Source organism: Enoplosus armatus, chromosome 3, assembly GCF_043641665.1.
Source record: "Enoplosus armatus isolate fEnoArm2 chromosome 3, fEnoArm2.hap1, whole genome shotgun sequence".
NCBI lineage: Eukaryota > Metazoa > Chordata > Actinopteri > Centrarchiformes > Enoplosidae > Enoplosus > Enoplosus armatus.
The window spans coordinates 25,625,636-25,646,539 of NC_092182.1; the positions used below are offsets into that span (position 1 = coordinate 25,625,636).

The 20,904-nt window shown below is 42.3% G+C and overlaps 1 protein-coding gene across 1 annotated transcript in view; it reads right to left on the reverse strand.

The window, feature by feature from the left end:
• ptprt (protein tyrosine phosphatase receptor type T) overlaps positions 1 to 20,904 on the reverse strand; it is a 266,949-nt gene that overhangs the window by 101,006 nt on the left and 145,039 nt on the right. The window contains exons 12-15 of the mRNA XM_070902667.1: positions 14,723 to 14,924; positions 12,037 to 12,139; positions 9,136 to 9,412; positions 1,486 to 1,522 (exon numbers count right to left, since the gene is read on the reverse strand). Of these exons, the coding sequence (XP_070758768.1) occupies positions 1,486 to 1,522; positions 9,136 to 9,412; positions 12,037 to 12,139; positions 14,723 to 14,924 (619 nt within the window). The remainder of the gene's footprint in view (positions 1 to 1,485; positions 1,523 to 9,135; positions 9,413 to 12,036; positions 12,140 to 14,722; positions 14,925 to 20,904) is intronic.

A 20,904-nucleotide genomic window follows, 5' to 3' on the forward strand; every position in this document is an offset into this window, starting at 1 on the left:
ACCATAATCTCAGTGGTTAAGTTCAGCAAACGCCGTATAATTCTCATCATTTTTAAATATAAGCTATATATTATCTTTCAATTAGTGTTCCACCTACGTGTACGTACAGTGGTGATTGGTTGTAATGTATTAATGTATACTGATGTAATGTCCATTAATGTGTTATGTATTGTACGTCAGCTGTGGCTTGTTGGTACATGATTATTGTACATCACCTCTCTCCTCTTTTTTTCTCTTTTAAAGGCTTCCATAACCAAAAACACGGTTCTTTGATTCTGACAGTTGAGTTTTATTAAATTAAATTACTGCCTGTATGTTTTTATTCTGACCAATAAGAACACCAGCTGATTTCACTGATTAGAACTCACTGAACCAGATAAGTGACACGTATCACTGGAATCAGCTGCTGTAGTGAGTGGATAGCAGGTATTGCAAATTAATCAGTCATCGGCATTTGCCAAATTAGCCATCTGCATTGCCTCAGAACACTGCCCCCCGTGTCAAAAACCTTCAAAAAGTACATTTCAAGTAGATTTGAAGTTTGTTTTGGGATTATTTTACATATTGAAAAAAAAAAACGTAGCATTTAGTCATATAAAAGACAGCCACAAAGTTAACAGCATGTCTTTTCCCAAGCACACGCACATGCAGACAGACAGACAGCGGCATCTACACAGTGTAGACCTGCACCCACAGTACTTTCCACAGCCTGGAAATGGAAAGAGCAAGAAATAAAGAATGATATAAAAGAGAAAAATATGCACAAATGAGCAATAAATGCTTGATGCAGATGAGAAACAATAAGAGAAAGAGAGAGAGAGAGGAAACAGAGATAGAAGATGTGGAAAAATCAAATCAATGTTTGATGCAGATAAAAAAAATAAAATAGAATAAATAGACGAGGTGAGGAAAATCAATAGCAAGCTGAAAAGCTTTCAAAGCACATTGCCTGGCACACAAATGGGTGTATTTGCCGGAGATGAGCAGCAAATAAAAATGGGAGACATGGGGAAAGCAAAACAGAATAGGATGAAATGGGTTCTGCGGCTAACGCTTTAGCCTCCATCCATCGGGTTTAATGAAGGCGGTCAATCGGTACGTAATGGCCCTGATGTTCCACATAATACAGTGATGAGCAACATGGATACGGTATGAGATGGAAAAAGAGAGCGCAGGATAGAGTAAAAAGAGGCAGAATGTGAGACGAAAAACGGCGATAAAAGAGAAGAGATGGAGAGAGAGAAGGCTACGGGATGCGTGAACTCATGCAGGGTAACATGGTTAGGATGTGGGGTTGCCTGGGCTAACGGTTGTGGGTACGTGTATGTGTGTGCTCATCTCAATGTAACACACTTGCAATGCTGTAATACTATTCTAGGGGGGTCATGTAATCGCACTATTCTTCAAAATGAACTTCACTGAGAAGTTAAAAGTCAAATTAGACCTAGAAATGATGTCATATTGTCAATGGAAGGGTGCTCATACCTTTGTTAGCCAGGCGGACACAGTTGATTTTGGTTTCCTGTGGGGAGAAGAGAGAGACAGACTGTTTATTTAACTTGTGATAAGTCCCTTGAACAGAATCACGAGTTTTGTTTCTGAGTGGGATGTTTCAAATCAGCAGGATCAGCCATCTTTGATGGAAGGAGCACCAAAGACCAGGTTTTACCAATTAACATGAATATGCCCGATACTGAAGATTCTGTAGGTAATCCACTAATATGAACATATTACTCACACTTTGGTTACTTTTTTATGTCAAACACAGGGTGTCTTTTGCAGGCTTGTGTCGCTGTGAGTGAAGTCTCTTTGTGGTGCAATCAAAGCTGCTCTACCATCCATGAACACAAAGCATTGTGTTGACAACTAGCAACGTGAGAAAATCAAATCTCGAGACAAACAGTAAACAAACACTGATGCTGTAACTTTGTTAATTTCTTGCACTAGAAAGGCTGTTTAGTACGCACGTACTTAAGACCAGACTAGTGTCCTTGAATGCAACAGTGACCACTTTCAACCGCAGCACCACATGATGATAACATAAGGTTCCAGATATTGTTCACGATAGTTTACCTAAAGGAGTGAACCAGGTTTCTGTAGCTAACTGGAATGAGTGGAAACCAATGCTCAATGCTAAACCCACACCTTGCTCTTATACACATATACAGACCCTGCTGCTGCTATTAGTCTTCAAAGATGATCAATGACATCATTAGACCATGTTATTAGTTTCTTATTGTGTATCCGGTTTTGCAAAACGCTGACCGGCTTGATTAGCCTCAAAACACACATGTACAAACACATTATTAATATCAGGATCAATAAGCTATTGTGTTAGGCGCTGGTGAGATCCATCATCCTCAATTCATACACACACATAATCGAAGCATGGACACACACACACACACACACACACACACTGCACACCTTCATTCAAGTGGGAGTATACATGTAGACGTATGCAGCCAATCATGTAAAGCACAAAAAAATATTCTTCTCTTCCCCACAATACTTTTTCCTTCGCTCTCACTTTGTCTTGTTTTTAAACTTTATTCTCTTTATTAATTTCTTCCAAGAAAGAATTCAGATTTGCATAATAGTTCGTTTCACGGCTACTGAATGGCAGTTGTTTTGCGTTGCCTGCTGGGTATTTTGATCGGGTTTAGCTTGTATGTGTCTACTGACTGAAGGTGTTCAACTCAGCGTTTTCAAACAAGCTATTGATGTGTTATTCAAAACTGAACGAGTGGGACGTTTCACGCTCACGAACTGTGACACGCGCCGCTGATGTTGTTGCTGATGTTGGCAGTTACTTTTCAAACAGTTAATTTAGTTTAATTTTTTCGTCTACTCATTTTTGGTTCAAAACTACAATAGTCGCTTGAACACCAAACATTTTGTGCGGCTCACTTCAGATGCTGAAAATACAACCTCGCAAGTTCCCTTTAAGGCGACATGCATTTGGAGGACAAATGGCATTTCTGAGTGGTATGTTACTCTCCAGGACAGCTGCCACACACACATACATACACACAGGAGAAGGTAGCCAGAAAGTCATCTTGTAATGCTCAAAACTGATCATGTTGATTGATGAACGATGTCATTACCGCGTGACATCTACCTGCAGGTGTCACTGTCAGAACATGATGGAGAAAGACGGCACGGAGCCAAACTGAGAGACGGAGTGAATAAAGTTTAATATTCAGTGTTCCTAAGATATTCTAGCTGCATTATGCGAAAGTGGATTTCATTTAGTGATAAAATGACATAAGTTACCTACTATTTTTTTTTACCATCATGTGTTTTCATTTTGTGCAATCAGTCACAGCGACAGAGGAGGCGTTTAATGGAGGAGAAACAGGGGAAAGGCACTTTTTGTTCATATGCTGAATGTTTGTGTGCTTGTGTCTGCATACTGATGCATCTGTTGTTGCGCGCGCCCGTGTGTGTGTGTGTGTGTGTGTGTGTGTGCATGCCTGAGTGTGTGCTGGGAGCAGGCTTATGAAGTTAAAGAGCAGGGAAGATGAATGTTAGTGGATGATGGATGGTGTGAGCCTCTCAGCTGGATCTCTCCACAAGACTAAACACACCTGCTTCTACTACATCTCTGTCTGCTTTCTGTCTGCCCGTCTGTCTGAATGACTGACTGAATATCTGCTTCATTGTTCTTCTTTATCTGATTCTCTCATTGGTCTGTTTATAAACACATCATTGTTGATGTTTCCTGTAATTACAGATATCAGCTTCAGCGTTTTGTGCGTTCCATCACGATGTACAATTTTTCTATAAAACGAGCACTAAGTGAACTTCTAATACACATACCTTAGACACTTTAAAAGTTAATTGACCACATCTAACAGTTCGCTTCCATGAATACATACATATTTGCAGTATATGTGATGAATAATCCACGGGAATAAACATAAGGTATCAGCAGCAATAGATACTTCTTGGGTTCCTATCATAAGAGTATCCAGACCTAAGTGTTGTGTATGTCTTACAAAAAGCCACCATGGGAATAAGATCAGTTCCCTGAGCACCAGTGACTTGTGTTTTCTAGAAATCGGCCCTCTCGTGCCTATTTATGGCCCATTTAGAGGCCCGGCTGTTCTGGATTCACAGTCACAGCGAATAGAAGCGCTGCCTCGTCTCTGCTCATGTTAATGGGCTAAACCTCAGGAGGCTGCAAGAAGCAAAGTTAATAAATGTAAGGCCAATTTATTGCCCTGCCTCTTTCCAGAGAGGCTGGGAGACGGGGGGGGGTTGTTTACGGTGGAGACACTGGAGACACAGTGTGTGTGTGTTTCTGTGTGTGTAGTAGTTAACTTTGCCTGACAAGAATACTAAGTGTGTATAGGAGATGCAGCTGCTGTGTGGGTGAGCTCTCTCTCTCTCTCTCTCTCCATCTATCTATCCCTCCATCTTCCCTGCTCTCTTCCCTCTCTCCTTCTTTCATACCATCGAACAGTTGGTTGGGTCAGTGTTCGGACTGACGGGTGGATTTTCAACCATGCGTGTTTTCCTTCTGACTTCTGGATACTGTGATTGGCTGCTGGGGTTCCCAGGCAACCCAAGGTAGCCAGGGTAACAACTTTTTTTTTTTTTTTCCCTGTAACTCTTTCACACTCTTTCTTACTAACTGTCTTTCTCCTCGTGTGTCTCATCAACTTCAGTTTTGCTAACGGCTCTTTCAGGTACCACGAGCTCTCTTGACACACACACAAAGGCATGAAAGGTTAATTTACATAATCCATACACACAGTTTGATTAATGGCTGCTGCTGATGTTGTCACATGCATGTACACACACGCACATAAATGTGAGTGCACAAATTCCTACACACGCCTGCAAAGGCCAGAAAGTACGTGTGCTTTCCCACATATAGACACACACACACACAGAATAAAAGTGCATTTAGGGATTTTCGTGTCAGCTGAGTGCATCTTGATTGACATCGACTGTCAGTTGGTAAAATCTCTCTCTATGTCTGTCTCCTACAATCTCCAAAATCTGCACTCTGAGGCTTGCATGGCATGATGTATGTGTGGGTGAGTGTGTGTGTGTGTGTGTGAATGACGTTGATTGTCAGAGTACCTTGGCCAACCCCTGAGGCTTTTTACTTGTCAAGAAATGTGTCTGGCTGCATTTTTCACAGCACGGGAGGGCATGTTTTTCCGCATGTGCCACCGTTTCCTTTTGTTTCGTGTCATTTCTCGCCCCATTTCTCCTCGCCTTCTTCCTCCTCCTCCTCCTCCTCCTCCTCCTCTGTGTTTCTCCTCTAACAATTTTCACTTTTGTGTCTCTCCTCCATCCTCCTTTGGTCTCCCAGCTTCCTCATCCATCCATCTCTTCTTCTGCGCTGCCATGAATTTTACCTTCATTCCACATCCTGTATCCTGTGAACTGATCTCTCCCTCTTATCTACGCTGAGTAAGAAGTTGGTCCATGTGTTGAGTCAGTGTGTTTGGTCTTCCCTCTATTCCTCCCCTTGAAATCTCTTTACTCCCCTCATTCCACCCTTCCTCCATCTCTCCACGCTCATGCTTTATTAATCTCACCCTCACCATATAATTTCCCCATTTTAGCTTCTTTTCCTTCTTTGCCTCCTAGAGACACTCTCGAGGGATCAGTACAGCATGCAAGGCGAGGGTAGACCGATGGAGGTAGCCAGGTATAAGGCTGAAAGCATGTCGACACTTGAACCTGGAAACTGGCTGCAGGGATTTTGGAAGCACACTTTTCTCTAAAATATAATTAAATTCTGCAGCCTTAAGATTTCCCTGAACTGGAACTGGAATCTGTTTGTCGTTTAGTTTGGAGGACTTGATGTAAAGGTCTAAAACCATTAAACATCATAGTGGGGTTTTCTTTCACTTCGCAGACCATGTCCTCCATACCTCCCTGCTGGCCTCCATCTTTGCCTCCAGTATTATATCTTCTTTAATGTCTGTTTCGGTCCTTTTAGACTTTTATTCCCCCTCCCTCTATTGTTTCTCATCCCTAAGTCCCCGATCACTCTTGCTCTTACTTCTCTTACTTACAGCCCCAGGCACTTCATTCTTGTCTGTGTGTGTGTTTGCCTTTAATGTGGGTGTGTGTGTGTGTGTGTGTGTGTGTGCATGTATGTGTGTGAGCGTGACATCACATGACATCGAGGGAGAAATCAAGATTGCCGTTGGTGAGCAGTTTTAATGTGCGGAGCGTCGACTAATTGGCACAATGATGGGAGATGAGAGACTGGCATCAGGCTGATGTCACCCCAGAGGGGGGAGAGAGGGGTAAACAGGGAGGGGGAGAGAGACAGAGAGAGAGAGAAATAGGGCAAGGAGAACCTAAGGAGAAGGAGGGAATGAAAAGGAAAGGGGGAGGAAAAAAGTTGAGAGGAGGGCCAGTGAAACAGGTGGGAATGCAGAGGAGCAATAAAGGAAGACATGGAGGGGTGAAAGTGAATGAGGATGAGTGAGATACGATGAGGTGAGATGATGGAAAAGAAGGAGGAAAGAGAGAGAGGGGGAGGAAAGAAAAAATAGACTAGGTGGGAGGGACAGAAAGATTGCAAATGGAAAGTTAACAAGTAAAGGCGGCACTGTATAGAATGAGGGTGAAAGAAAAAGAAGGCAAAGAACAAAGTAAAGAAAGAAGCATGTGATATAGAGATGAAGACGAGGAAGGGTGGAGGGAAAGAGAGCTGGAGGAAGAGCAAGAGGGCAAAAGAGATCAAGGGATAAATGAGAGCAGAGGAGGAAAAGATGGGGGGGGCAAAGAAACAGAGAGAAATGGAATGGAGGGAAAGAAGAAGGACATAAAGTTGACAGAGTTTGAGAACAGGAAGTGAGACATGATAAATGTAGTAGGTTTTTTTCCTATTAGAGCGACAGAGGCAACAGCAGTGAGCAATGAAGAGATGGGAGAGTGGGTGGATTGAGAGAACAATTTCTTCTAAATGTTCTCGAGAGAGAAAGTGACAGAAAATGAAAGAGAAAGAGGGAGGAGAGACGTTCCTCTTGATGGACAGGTGGAGTTCAGAGGGAGAAAAAACTAGCAGGATTATCCAAGACAGGCAGAGAATGAGAAACAGACTTTTATCCATGGGATCAAACTACAACAAACCAGCCAAGTCCTCTAAAATGTAAATGAGGCGTTTCTGTCCAATATGAGACATCCGCGGCTTGAGGGAAAAAAAAAAAAGTGACACCTACTCTCACAAAATGACTGACAGCAAAGAAATTAAACAAATTACAGGACTTTGTGAGAACTGCAGATAACTTAAATCCATGATTGACAAAATATCACTTTCACACATCCTTACTGCCACAGTATATAAAGGAGATATTGAATTTAGAGAATAAATTATTCAAATACTGACATTCTTCTTCTTCTTCTTCTTCTGTGAGATGGGTCTCAGCCAGTCAAATGACAACTGGCCACGCTGGATTCACTGGCCAATTTAATTTCTCCGTGGCCAGCGCGGCTTTCCAAACGTAAAAAAAGAACTGATACAAGACCTTTATAGTCTTTATAAGGCGACATGTCCTTCAACCAGACGGCTTGGGTTCAAGCTATTGTCAACAAACGTTCACCCGGCTGACGAGTCCTTGAGGAAGGCGCTGAAAGTCGACCAGATCCAGGGCAGCTGTTGTGTATCTGACCCTGACCATTGATTTCCCTGGGCAGGAAAAGACACAGCTCGGAGAGTCAGAGAGACTGTCCTCAGCAGAGAAATGGCAGCAGTGGTCTCTTCCCTTCCTTCTTTCTTGCTCTCTCAGGCTAACAATGCAGATGCAGCGTAACACTGTTATATCACCACAAAACCTCTTTGGGAAGAGGTTGGGCGTACAAAGTTTCCAACTTTGACACCAGAGATCTCGGTTCGCCGTGACAAATTTTAATTTAATTTGGGGGAAAATAAAACTAGCAGACTATCCTGTTGTAATGGCTGAGAAGTAAGAAAATGAACAACTATGAAAAGGTTTCTCTTCGGGATGAATGAAAGCTTCGTTTATTGGCAGAAATTTATGAGTTTTATGAGTGTGTGTCCATTTCGTATGCCTGACTTCCTCATCAAATCATCTGGGTTACGCTGACTGCGCCGGCCCACTTGCTTTTCTATTCACTTTTTGCCACCAACCCCCCCAGCAGCACCCCCCACCAATGCTCCAGTCCATGACTCAAACAAACCTCAAACTGATTGGATTGACTGAGATCCAATCAAATAAGAAATTCTTACGTCACCAGATTTAGGGTCTGCACATATACAAAGCACACGCATGCACACAACTGCCAAAGCACACTCATCAGCTCGCACGCACGCTTTTGTTCAATCATGCGAGAACCCCCCCCCACACACACACACACACATACATACTCACAACCCACTCGCAAACAGTCTCTCTCCATGTGAGTGCATTGTGGGAAATCTGCCTTCTGGAGGAGGATATTACATCACGGCGTCAGCCAGCTTGCCCGGCCAAACCCAGTTCCCGTGGTTACAGCAGTGGAAAATTAAAAACAACCCTCACAGGGGTTCAGAGTATTATGGAAATTCAAAAGCCAAGTTCAAGTTGTGAATGAGTTATGAGAAGGAGAGAGGTGGGGGAGGTGGGCGGGGTGTTGTTATATTTGCAGACGGTATAATTGCCAGGCGAAAAGGGGACGCAAACAGACGGAAGCATTCTGGCAGTGAAGATTCCCAGAGGGGGTTTTCTTTTTTTATTTCTTTTTTTTTTCGGAAAAGAAGTGACATAACATTCACTTTACTGGACACGCTGAGTCTGCAGATTTAACCTCTCCTCAACCACTGATGCTTAGACAGCTGCTGTGACATCACTGATTAGGGCGTGGCCAAAAGAGTTTCAGAGAGTTTTAAAGCCCCAGTTAGTTTTTGTGTTTATAAAACGAAAATGAGACTATCCAGGTAAATCTGCCACAGCACCTTTTTTGATAGTAGAGGCGCTAAAAAGAAATGTTCTAACACATACAGGCCTGAAGGGAATAACCACTTAAAGCTTAAACTGATGGTGGCTTTAATGTTTCTGTATCAACAGAAAGAATTTCCAATTCATCTCATGTGGCCAAAGCGCCCTTAACAAGACTATTCCCTGTTATTATTGGTACTTTTGGAGTCTTGAGACTCACCCCATTGGCTCTGCTCATGGCCTGGAAGTAGATGCTGTAGCTCTTGGCTGGTGACAGCGGAGGATTCCAGAAACCGCCGTAGCTCTTGTTGTCTCCCACCGTGAATGGCTGTACTACTGTGAGGCTGGATGGGGGCAGCTCAGCAGCGATGTAGTAGGGCGAGTCCAAGATGGAGGCATTGCGGAAGCTGACAGGAGCGGAGAAACACTCGGGGGCTTCGGGGGCGGCGCGGCGGGTCTTGGACTTGCGCTCCTCCTTCACGACGAGCTGGTAGGAGCTGGAAACACAAATGAAGTTTAAATAAATGCGTCATTTAGGTTTGATTTAATAAAACAAATCTACAGGGTTTCAATCGGTCAAGGTGAGGGACGGCTGTCTACATTGTCACTGAACTCTTAAAACAGGTGCATTCTTACATTAAATATAATAGTGATTGGTCTGATCAAACAATTACACTTATCCCCCATAATTCACTATCACTATCACTGTGGAGCAGCTGCCATTAAAAAGCTTTAATTTCCAGAGTGCTTTTTATCCATTTTGGCAATAAAAGCATTAGCAGAAGAGGGCTGAGGTCTGTAAAGAATCCTCCGGAAAATGACTCCTTTAAAAAGGACTGAATTTGCTCCAAGGGTCACTTTTCTTTTTTCCCCCAAATGGTAGCTACTTTGGAAGCAAACTTCAGCTAACTTTCTAACGAAGTAGCTGGCAGATCATTTCTTGTCCTGACTCAGCAGAAAAGTATGAAATAAAAGTAAGAAATGTGTGTGTGTGTGTGTGTGTGTGTGTGTGAGTGCGCAATCAAGCAGGTGTGCATGTGCCTGTATGTGCTCTAGCAGGTGTGCTTGTGTATGTTCTAACAGGTGGGTAGGGGTGTGTTTACATACTTATTTCTACTTTGTGTGTGTGTGTGTGTGTGTGTGTGTGGGCTCTTGCATGTGTGTGTCTTTCCATTCCGCTCAGAGAGCCTTCATGAATGGCTGAGGGCTCCTTTAGCGGTCAGGACAAACGCAGCGGCCCTCCGCAATTACCTCCGTCCTCCACGCCAAGAACTCACTTCACAATTATACGCAATTAGGGAAATGTATGTTTCTGTGAAGGGGGCCGTGGCCAATTATCCCCAGCTCCCGTTTGGCAGCTTTCATAAAAGATAATTGCTGATGACCAAAGATGAGTCTCTCTCTCTCTCTCTCTCTCTTTGCTGTTCCTGTCTTTCTGGTGAAATATCCATTTCAAACTAATGGCTTTCAGAGGCTGCACGAGGGATGAAGCAGAGGCCTAGTGCAAGGGCCGAACAGGGAATTGTGTGTGTGCATGGGTGTGTGTGTGTGTGTGTGTGTGTGTGCGCATGTGTTTGGACTTACAGGTGTGTCTCAATATGCATAAGTGTTGATGTACTTCTCTCTTTCTGAGGAGGACTCGGGAGTTTTAGACCTTCAGAGTCATCTTGGAAAATGAGAACTCTTCGGGACACTTTGTAAAGTGAGTGAGATGTTTTGGGAAAATGAAAATGCCGATTTTTACTTGTCCAAAGGTCCGTTTGAGGGTTAAAGGGCAAGTTATAAAGTTGAGGGTTAACGCATTATATCATTAAAAAAATACCTCTGGAATGTGTGTGTGTGTGTTTGCGTGTATGTGTGTGTGTGTGTGTGTGTGTGTGTGTGTGTGTCTCAACCACAACAGCTGCTTCTCTTAGCAGAGCCATTTCGGCAGACATTCCTCATCTAAGCTCCAGAACTTGAGATACTCTGATCTCCTCAGAATAAATGAAAAACGAAACATTAGCGTGCACATTAACCAACAGATGTCTTTTCCCTGCGACGCCACGTACATCTGTTGGCACTTAAAACATGTAATACTTGCACAAAACACACACAACAGGCAAACACGCGAAGGGGCTTATCTCCGGTTGATAAAGATGTTAACGATTGGAGTGCAGCCTAATTCAAAACGAGATATATTTTCCATGTGTGGGTGATAAATGGCGAGATATGGTATGGGATTTACAGATATTAACACTAAACCAATGACCCACGCTCACATTTCACAAATCCATTTCCCCAAGTCCAAATTGAAGTGATATATATTCTCCATACACCCTTGTCGAAGCTGTATTTCCCTCAAGGCCACCGCAGAATAATGTTCTCCCCTACACCAATTAAATGGATGAGATCACATGTTCAAAGTGAACTTTTAATTAAAAAACACGCTGGCTGAAAAAAATGAGAAAAGGAAAAAAGAATAAATTAGCTGAGTGTCTATTGTACAACAAAACCAGTGAGTGCAGTGGACTGGGAACTGGAAGAATGAAACTTATATTGTGTGATATATACATTTTTTATTTTACTTACTATAAAGACAACATTAACATCCTAATGCCACTTTGCAAGGGAAGAATGTATGCACGTATACATGTCTGTTATTGTGCTACATGTGTGTTTATGTGACCATGATTTGCATATTTGTTCGTGTCTGTACAAACTTTTTTTCGTCTCTTTATGTCAACAAGCTGTCGGCCGGGAGCTTCAATTAAAGCAGTCAAGTCTCAAGCGACCACACATTGATTGCAAAATTACCATCAGACATTTAGGCCTGTCGTGTCCGCTTGGAGTCGCATCTCCAAAAGGCTAAAAAGCTGCGAGACGCAAGTGACTAATGATGCGTTTTTCATGCCAAATTTCCTAAAAAATGAAGTCCCATTCTATGAGTTCCTTTGCATACAAATTGGATTTATATGTGTGAGTGACTTTAATGGCTTTAAAAGAGACCCTTGGGAGAGAGGACAGTGGATGGAAAGAGAATAAAGAAAGAAAGAAAGGGTGAAGGGGGGGGACAGAGCAGAGTAAAATTTGAAACTTGTGTAAAGAACAAAAAAGTGATGAGAAAAGGGAAAGAAATTACCTGATAGGTGCACCGCGTGACTGGGCGGGCTTTAGCAGGATGGTGATGGTGGTCTCCGTCTCGTTCAGTGGAGCCTCAGACTCGTACTCGGGCATCATGGGGGCTGGTGGTAAATAAAGAAAAGGGCGAAGAAATATGATAAAGTTGGAGAAACTGACGTCTGAAACCAGGGTTTACTGAATGGTGGCACTTCCAGGAAGTAACGTAACAAAAATAACTACATAACATAACGTACATTCTGCACTGTAAAACGATAAATAATAACCCCAAATACTTGTTTTCTGACATCACTCAGGAATTATAGGGGTAGAAACACGCTGACCCGTGTCCCTTCCTCAACCCAACAAGTACTTTTCAAACTTTTGAGTTAATATTAAAGAAAAGAACATGTTAAACTCTTGAGTTAATTCTGATGAATACATTATGTGAAGCTTTAAAAACAAAACAAATCTCTTCTGGTTCTGATATTTTGGTTATTTTGTGTTGATATTATCGTATCATATCTTGACAACAGTGATCTTATCAGGTTCTGTTAGGAGCAAAGAGCTTCACAGACATTCAATTACATTCAAGTTTTTAATTTCACATCTGTCATGGCCTCATATTGGAGGTGCAGCATCGGTGCCTATCTGAGTAACACATCAACACTTTTTCCCCTGATTGATGTGGCATTTAGGTTAATAACACGCGTCCAGCCCCTCCTCTTAGGTCCATCCATCTCTATCAGTCTACATCATTTAATTTAAATCTCTCCATCCTTTGGTCCCTGAATGAGATAATGAAGATTGGGGATGGCGTGACATTTGGAGGGAGACATCCCTGTTATGTGTTGAAGCGCAATGTTTTGTTTTTCCTTCCTAGCAACGTGTTGTTAAGATTTAAAAGGATGATGGAGGAATGAAAACTGAGCGGAAAGGTCAAGCAAAAAAAAATCACTGTAGGTGTTGACAGAGAGGACAACGCTGACAACACGCTGTTGACACATTTAGACTGTAGTCCTCTGTAGTAGAACACTGCCAGGACTCAGGATTCAGTTGTGTAGGTCAGTGGGTGGAGGAAGGCATCAATGCTGCTCATTCACAAACAGAAACTTTGGGAACCATTGTTAGATTGAAAACAGACTTCCCAGGGGGTTAAATGTGATGAGTGTAGCTTTTTATCTTAAATATACTTTGGTGCAATGAAAAGAAAGTGATCGTACGCCACTCGCTGCGGCACTGAGCGGTTTCCAGGACTGAATGTTTGTAACTGCATGAATATGAAACGATACGGGCTTGTCCGCTCAGCAGAGCCTCTCTGGGTATAGAAAGGCTACAAAGGAAGAGTCATGCTGTTATCTCTGCTTCATATCACATGTGGATGAAGTCAAGTGATGCTGATCAATTATGTAATGATATTAACAAACATAGAAATGGTCAACTCTCTTTGGATTACCAGATTTCTGATGTGTTTATACTCACACATACCTAAAAGTAGGTGATAACTCAAATAAGTTTGTACTTATATGAATATGAAAAGACAAGCTGCTGCAATCTTGCTTTGAAAGTCAGTGCCTTGATGTTCTCTTTATGCATCAATACACATATTTCATAAGTGTGTCTCTACACACTGTGTAAAGAATGGATTATTAAATGTGGGGTTGAACTGAGTAGATAAATGTTGCTCTGGCAGACACATTTGTTTCATTGGCCTTTGCTGCTGTAAAAGAAATATACTACGCCTTCCAGAATATGCAACTCCTCAATAAAATTCTGAATCCAGTTAAAAATATGTTTTCATGTTCGATAAACAGCTCTATAAACAGTAAGAGGCATAGTTGTTGTTCTTGCATTCATTCCTGCATGCAATTCATGGTGATGCAAGGCGGTAAGACACCATTTGTGAATTCATGCTGAATCTAATCTGCAATGCATTAAAGCTCATCACATCATCCATGTGTGCCTTCAATATAAAGTTTTTAATAACTAATACTGTCTCCACAGATGTCCTGATAAAAAAAAAAACACAACTGAAGGTCCCAAATATCTAAATGAGGAGGAAATAGAAATAACAAACATCCTGTGGAGGAGAAACAATCAGATGTGCCATTTGAAGAGAGAAAAGGTAGGAGCAGAGGGGAGAAAGAGACTGAAAGAGGAAAGGGAAGGTGAAATGGGAACAGCAGAGGGAGAGTTAGGTAAAGCTGGAGAGAGACAGCTTTTTTTATTTTGAATCAGTCAATCTGTCATTTAAACAACAAAAACCACCCTTCACAAAACAGTCGGAGTGAGTGAAGTCCTCTTGTTCCAGCATGAAGAAAGGCATTAACATGTGAGAGAAGTTCACGGTTCTTTCCACAAAAGTTGATTGTTTTCCTTTTTGCGGTGCCACTGACATTTTCTATGGAACAAGGCGGGTGACACAAACAGAGGGTTACAAATGGAGAGAAAAAGTCAGATGAAAACGGTCACTCAGACAGACAAATAAAGACAAAAACAAACCCACAAACTGGCACATCCAGAGAGGAACTGAGTGACCCACCAGCTGGCCAACAAACAAGCCCTCAACATCTCCTTCTTCACCTGCTATCATTGTAATAATAAGTATGATTGGGCTGCAATGTGTGATTAGAAAGCCAAGATCAAACAAAATGTCACCAGAAATGAAAGGACAAACTCACAACAACTAATAAAAGTAACATTCTTACCTGCTATCTTGGTGGTGATGCGGGTGGTGACGGGCGGTCCGAAGCCCTTGTTCGTGGAGGCTTTGAGGGTGAAGAAGTAGGTGGTCCCTGGGTAAAGACCCACGAACAGGTGATGGGTCTCGTTCCTCAGCTTGAACACCCGTCCCCTCTGGGTTGTCAGGTCAGCGCTGGGGTCCAACGAGCTCAGGGCCTTGTAGGTAATCTGGAGGCAGACAGGAGGCTGTTTTAACACATGTCAGCTTTACTCTATTTGATGTAATGTAGTTTACTTTTGTTTAGTTTGGATCCATTCATCTCGGCTCAGCTAAGGTTAGCTTAGCATGCTGTATCTCAGCATTTGTTTATTTGAGAGTATCGTAGCTTCATTGAGTTCAGCTAGGAGCAATTTGTTTACTTTAAATTCTTGTTTGTGTTACTTTACGTTGGACTGTCTTGATTTAATATTGCAATGGTTTGTTTACCTCTTGTGTTAGCCTACAACTACCTTCCTATAGTTATGGTGTTTACTCGAGTTATAGCGTTAGCTTATCATTTGAGGTATCATTTGTTCAACCTAATTTAGTTTTAGTAAAGCTTAGCTTAAATCAGTGATAGCAGAGGACAGAGAAATTAACATATAATCTCCTTAAGTTGCTTATTTACAAATCCAACAGACACGGAAGAACTTTAACATTCATTGGGACTCTTGACGAAGGAGACCAATATTTATTCTCTTTTTCGTCCAGCTGTCGAGGAAAATATTTGGCTTTAAATGCTTAACTGTGATGAGAGCGTTAAGAATGAAACAATACTGTAAGTGTGGGCCGTGAAGCCAAAACAATAAGCTGAAAGAGTCGTTGATAATCATCCGCGAGCACATCACTATCAGTGACACAATAAGTCACACACAAGTCATTTATAACAATTACAGATCAGTGCAACTTTAATTTAATTCATTCCAGTTGAAGAGGTTTCATCGTCGTGGCCTTTCTATCAGCAGTTTCATCACCTCAAATCTCTTGAACATTCAGACGAAAGCCGACCTGTTAAAAATTGTTTTTATTCAGTATTCGAAAGTAAACTAGATTTCTGATATTCAGATGGTGTTACTAATTAAAGGCTGAATCACTGCTCATGTATTTTCCTTGTTAAACTGAATAATATCCAAATCTTTTTGTGCAACTGTACGTCAGTTTTCTGAGCTGCAAAGCTTCCACCACTGTCACATCAGAGCAAATCCAAAATATCGACCATCTGTTATTTGTTAAACTTCATACAAATCAATGTTGGACTTGAAGTGATGTTGGCTCCAGACAACAGGTCTGTGTTTCTCCACATGATCTCCACTTTGAGACTGGGACAAATTGAGCAAATTGACCCATGGCCACTAAACTGGCAGAAGCACTTCAATAGTTCTTCTGTTAAAAGAACTGTCAATGTCTGTCGTAATGTTGCTACTGGCAAGTTTCCACGCTGCACAGCTGTCAATGACTGCACACATGGACACACACAAACACACACATGGTAGAACACTGGAGGACAGCTGTCATTGTGAATGACAGTCACGACGAACGTATTGACCGGTGGGGAAAAAACACATAGATTCAACCCCAGATACATTTCAGCACTTCATCAAGTAGGTGTGTGTCTGTGTCGGGGTCTCTAAGCGCATTTCCGTTTGTCTTTCATCCTCAAAGTGAGAAAAAACAATACTAGATATACTGTACAAAGTGTGGAGGCAAGGTACGAGCGAGTGAGGGAGGTGGAGAAGAGGAAAAGAGACAGAAACTAAGACGGACGACGTGAACGAACCAGAGGACACTCGGTCGAGCGGAAACCTCCACCAACGCAAATCTTCTCCAACGAGCGAAGCCCCTGGAATGGTTCATGTTTCCTGTCATTTCTCTTCTGGGTTTGGTTTCTTGACAAAACAGCATGTGAGGGCAGCACTGCTTAGCTGACTGCCAACTAGCAAAACCCAGAGGCATGAGTGGAGCATCATAGCTATGGCTACAAAAACAGAAATGATCTTATAACTAAACCTCATACTCACATCCCCATCAAATTCATGAAATACTAGGACTGAGAGTGAATCATAGACTAAAGCCTATCCAAATCTGTTGGTTATCTTCTGGGATATCTTGCCATCAACAGACAAATTGGGTAAAACACGAACGTCTTCAAAGTTTAAACATAAAGCGTGAGTATAAAGAAGAGAGACGCATGCAAAGACAGCAGGAAACAGATATGCTGAGAGCGAGAGAGAAACTGAACAATAGAGAGACCGGTGAGATAGGTACCACATCACCATAAACTCTCCAGTTAGGACTCAGCCAGGGAGCTTTGCTTCATGTGATCCCCATTTGCCATCTGCCCATGTTTCCTGCCACACTCTGGTCATTCCACTAAGGCCAAAAAAAGTCTTACAGAATCTGAATTAATGAGACCGAGAAGCGGATTAAATTAGAAACTGCGACTGAGTTTACAAAAAATGTCCCAGTGACGCCAAAATATGCACTGATGTGTTACAAACTCCAGGCACTTCCTTTCCTCTTCCTACAATAAAGCTGCTTTGAAATAAATTCACACAGAACACAGAGCGTTAGAAAGAGTTGAAGTGAGGCAGAGAGAAGGAGAGACTTAGAGAAACATTGAGCACAAGAGATTTAATTTAACGTACAAAGTGATTATCTTTACGTTCATCTTTAAATGTCTTACCATTAAGCATTATTGTTTTCAATTTGCATGCCAATAAAGAACTCTGAATGAGAAACTGAAATTAAGATGGGAGAGATGAGCTCATATTCACTTTGATTATATGCTTTGGTGAAAAAATAACACTGTTGTCACAAAAAGCCCACTGACTTGAAAACAAAAATGAATGAAGGGAGAAAGAGAAAAAGACCGAAGCCAAAGTGACGAGAGGGAACGAGAGCGGGAGAGCAAAAAGAAAGAGAGCGATAACAAGTGATGCAGATGGATGTTGGTGGAAAATGCGTAGCCACGGAGGCTGGAGGTGATGTGAGCGTGCGAGTGTGTGAGTTTGTGGGAGGAGGATCTCAGCACTTCACACTCGCGGACGTCGGGCAGCCCTTGTCGCTCCATTAGCGGACTCAAATCAAAAGCACTGACAGCTGGGTGCCTCACTTCGACTAGGCCTGCAGGCTGGACTGGTGACGTGTGACTGTGTGTGTGTGTGTGTGTGTGTGTGTGTGTGTGTGTGTGTGTGTGAGAGAGAGGAAAGACAAGGTAAAACTTGATTTAAAGGACAGTTCTTTTCAACAAACGTAGACTTTCTTTCTTGCTACAAATACCTGACGGGATGGTGGTGTCTAATGAACTCAAAATCCAGGATTTGGAAGTGCGATGTTTTTTTTTTGTGAGTCCAAAAATAATAATGATAAAAGTTTGTGTGACTTTTATGCGACTCTGGGGGGGACGTGAGCTTGACTGTCTCTTTGGTGTAATATGTTTCATGGTATTCAAACCAGACTATGGTTTGCTTTCAGTTAAATTTACTACATTAGGTTCTCCATGTTTGTGTAACGGCTGCCTGTCACATTCAGGAGATGTCTCCTGTATCTCCTGATACTCCTAAACTCTCGCTCTCTGGGGTATTTCCTGTAGTTGGCCTGGATTACAGCTATGTTCTCACTTCTATTGTATCGCTGTCTTGTTAGAGGACTAAATCTATAATGATTGATCAAAGACCCCTGCTTCACTGTGGGCGTATAGGGCTGCGGTAAAACATAAAGGAATCAATAACTAAAACAATGTTTTCTTTGTTCTCATGGTGCAAACCTGAACATTTTTGTATTGTAAAATTGGAGCAGCTGTAGCTCAAGACTTGAACCTCTAAATCGCTCACAATGTCTGTAAGCAGCTTTGGACAACAACAACAACAACAAAGAATAACAACATCTGCAATGATATCACTGAGCCTGCTGATGACAGTTTGTGCAACCGCTGTCGATTCATGTGCTGCTGAATGAACAGCTGTTCCTGAGGACAGCGACGGTTGTAACAGAGGGCAGAAGGTCAGACTGAGTGTGAACTGAATGGATGGATGCTCCCATTACGCTAATGCCTCACTTCTGTTGTGAATTTCAGGTGAGACTCACTTTGTCCCGAGCCTAAGTGTTTGAATAACACTGCTCTCATCTGGCCAAAGTTAACCTACCTCAGAGGGTAAGTGCTCCAGCGTTTAAATTATGTCCAACAAACATGAACACACAGTTAGTTTTCCTCTCGTCTTATTTTGTTCTTTTGTTTTACAGCCAGTTCACTGAGAAATTACAAACTTTCCCGGCAATCTACGGAGCCCCGGGTTGGACACAGAGAGGAAAGACAACACGTCGAGGCCACGTTGTACTACATCAAGCGATCGGAAAGTTATTGCATGTGCACGAGAATTCATTCACACGTTTTGGTTAATTTGTGCGCATGAGATAAGTGTCTATACAGAGAGCCAGCACCAACAGACCAGCCTTGTTTATCAGAGTGTTGAGTAATGGGAAAACGTTAATTTCCAACGTTCATTTGTTGGGCTGGCTCTCTGTACATACACTTATCTCGCGTGCACAAATTAATCAAAATGTGGGAACACATTTATTTCTCTCTATGGCCACTCCGGGGGCTCCGTTTAATTCCCCTGGTGCAACACAGACAGACAACTAAACGCCACCCAGGTTGAGGAACTTGGGACAAAACCTTTAGCCAGTAGAAGACAGCGGTCTAAAAAGCAGCGGAAAGCCCTCGACAGAGCGGCAGCCTCGCCTTCGACGAGCAGCTGCCGTCTCCCAGGCCCGAGAGTTCGCCTGGCTGGCTGAATAAAACATGTTAAATCAATAGCTATTTATACAGACTGGGACTTAGGGGCTGGAACAATAAAATATCATCTATTTCATCTACGCTGCAGTTTTGGTTTGCACATCGATGGCTGTTATTTTATAAGTCATGAATGGCTCTCTATATTTTTATGGGCTTTACGATCTCTCTCTGTCTCTCTCTCTCTCTGTCTCTCTGTCTCTCTCTCTCTCTGTCTCTGTCTCTCTGACTTTGCTCTCGTCTGACCCACTCACTCTTTCCATGTTACCCGATAAACTCTCTTTCTTTGTTTTACCTCTTTCCATTGAGGGACGTATTTTCTATCCACGCTTCTCTATTTCTCCACTATTTCTTCAATTTTCTCTCCATCTCTCTCTACACTTGATGTGCTCACCCATTCCCTCTCGCTCTCTTTCAAAAAGGAGGAGTTTGGGTCATAAACTTCTCTCTTTCCCTGGCCCTCTCCCCTGGTGTCACCCCTCCTTTCTCTCCCCCTCTCTCTCTCTCCCCCTCTATAGTTGATGTACTTGGAATCGGTAGTGCTATAAAGCTCAGGTTGTTTTATTGGCCAATGAAAAGGCAGGCGCGCAGCAGGGCAGTGCATCTTGGGTAATAGAGTGTGCGTCTGTGGGGGATAACTCACCGGAGGGAAGGCGTATGTGTGAGTATGTGTGTGATTGAATTAGCGTTTAAGATGGAGAAAGTGAGAGAGGTAAATTGAGGATAGAGGCAGAAAGGAGGGAAGATAAAGGGATGGAAAGAGAAAGAAAACACAAGATGTATGTAAAGAGAGAGAGATGATCAGAAGACCAGGGTACCACACCGTTTATACTCAAGTTGTATAAGCTGTTTTAATGGTTAATACATCATTTACAAATGCTTTATAGATATGCTATATAGACGTTATAAGCCATTAATAAGATACAACCTTTGGTGTTTCTTCTTTTCCAGCATCTTTTATCATTTAAGACCAGCAGAGCATCTGAACCAAAATATATTCACTAACAACGTATGAACAACAAAAACTATTGAAAGAACCTTTATTGATGACTCTTCATCAAACACACCCCGCTGCAGTGTGTGTGTGTGCGCCCTGCTGGGCCGCGGCATTTTGAGGTCCAGCCAAGTTTTATGGAAATAAACAATGTTTATGAAGCGCCGTCGTGGGATCGGTGCTGTAGAAATGCTATTTCAATTCAGTTTTGTCATTTCCCATTTTTTATTCTCTGTGCTCCTGTTAGTTTTATTAGAAACTATGCAGTAGCTTCATTCCTCACTATTTCAGTGTTGCTGTTCTCCGTCGTGTTGAATTAAGTAGATACTACGTGAGGCGTTTGTCTTTTCTGCTCTGTTTTATTTTGCCACCATTCACTTGA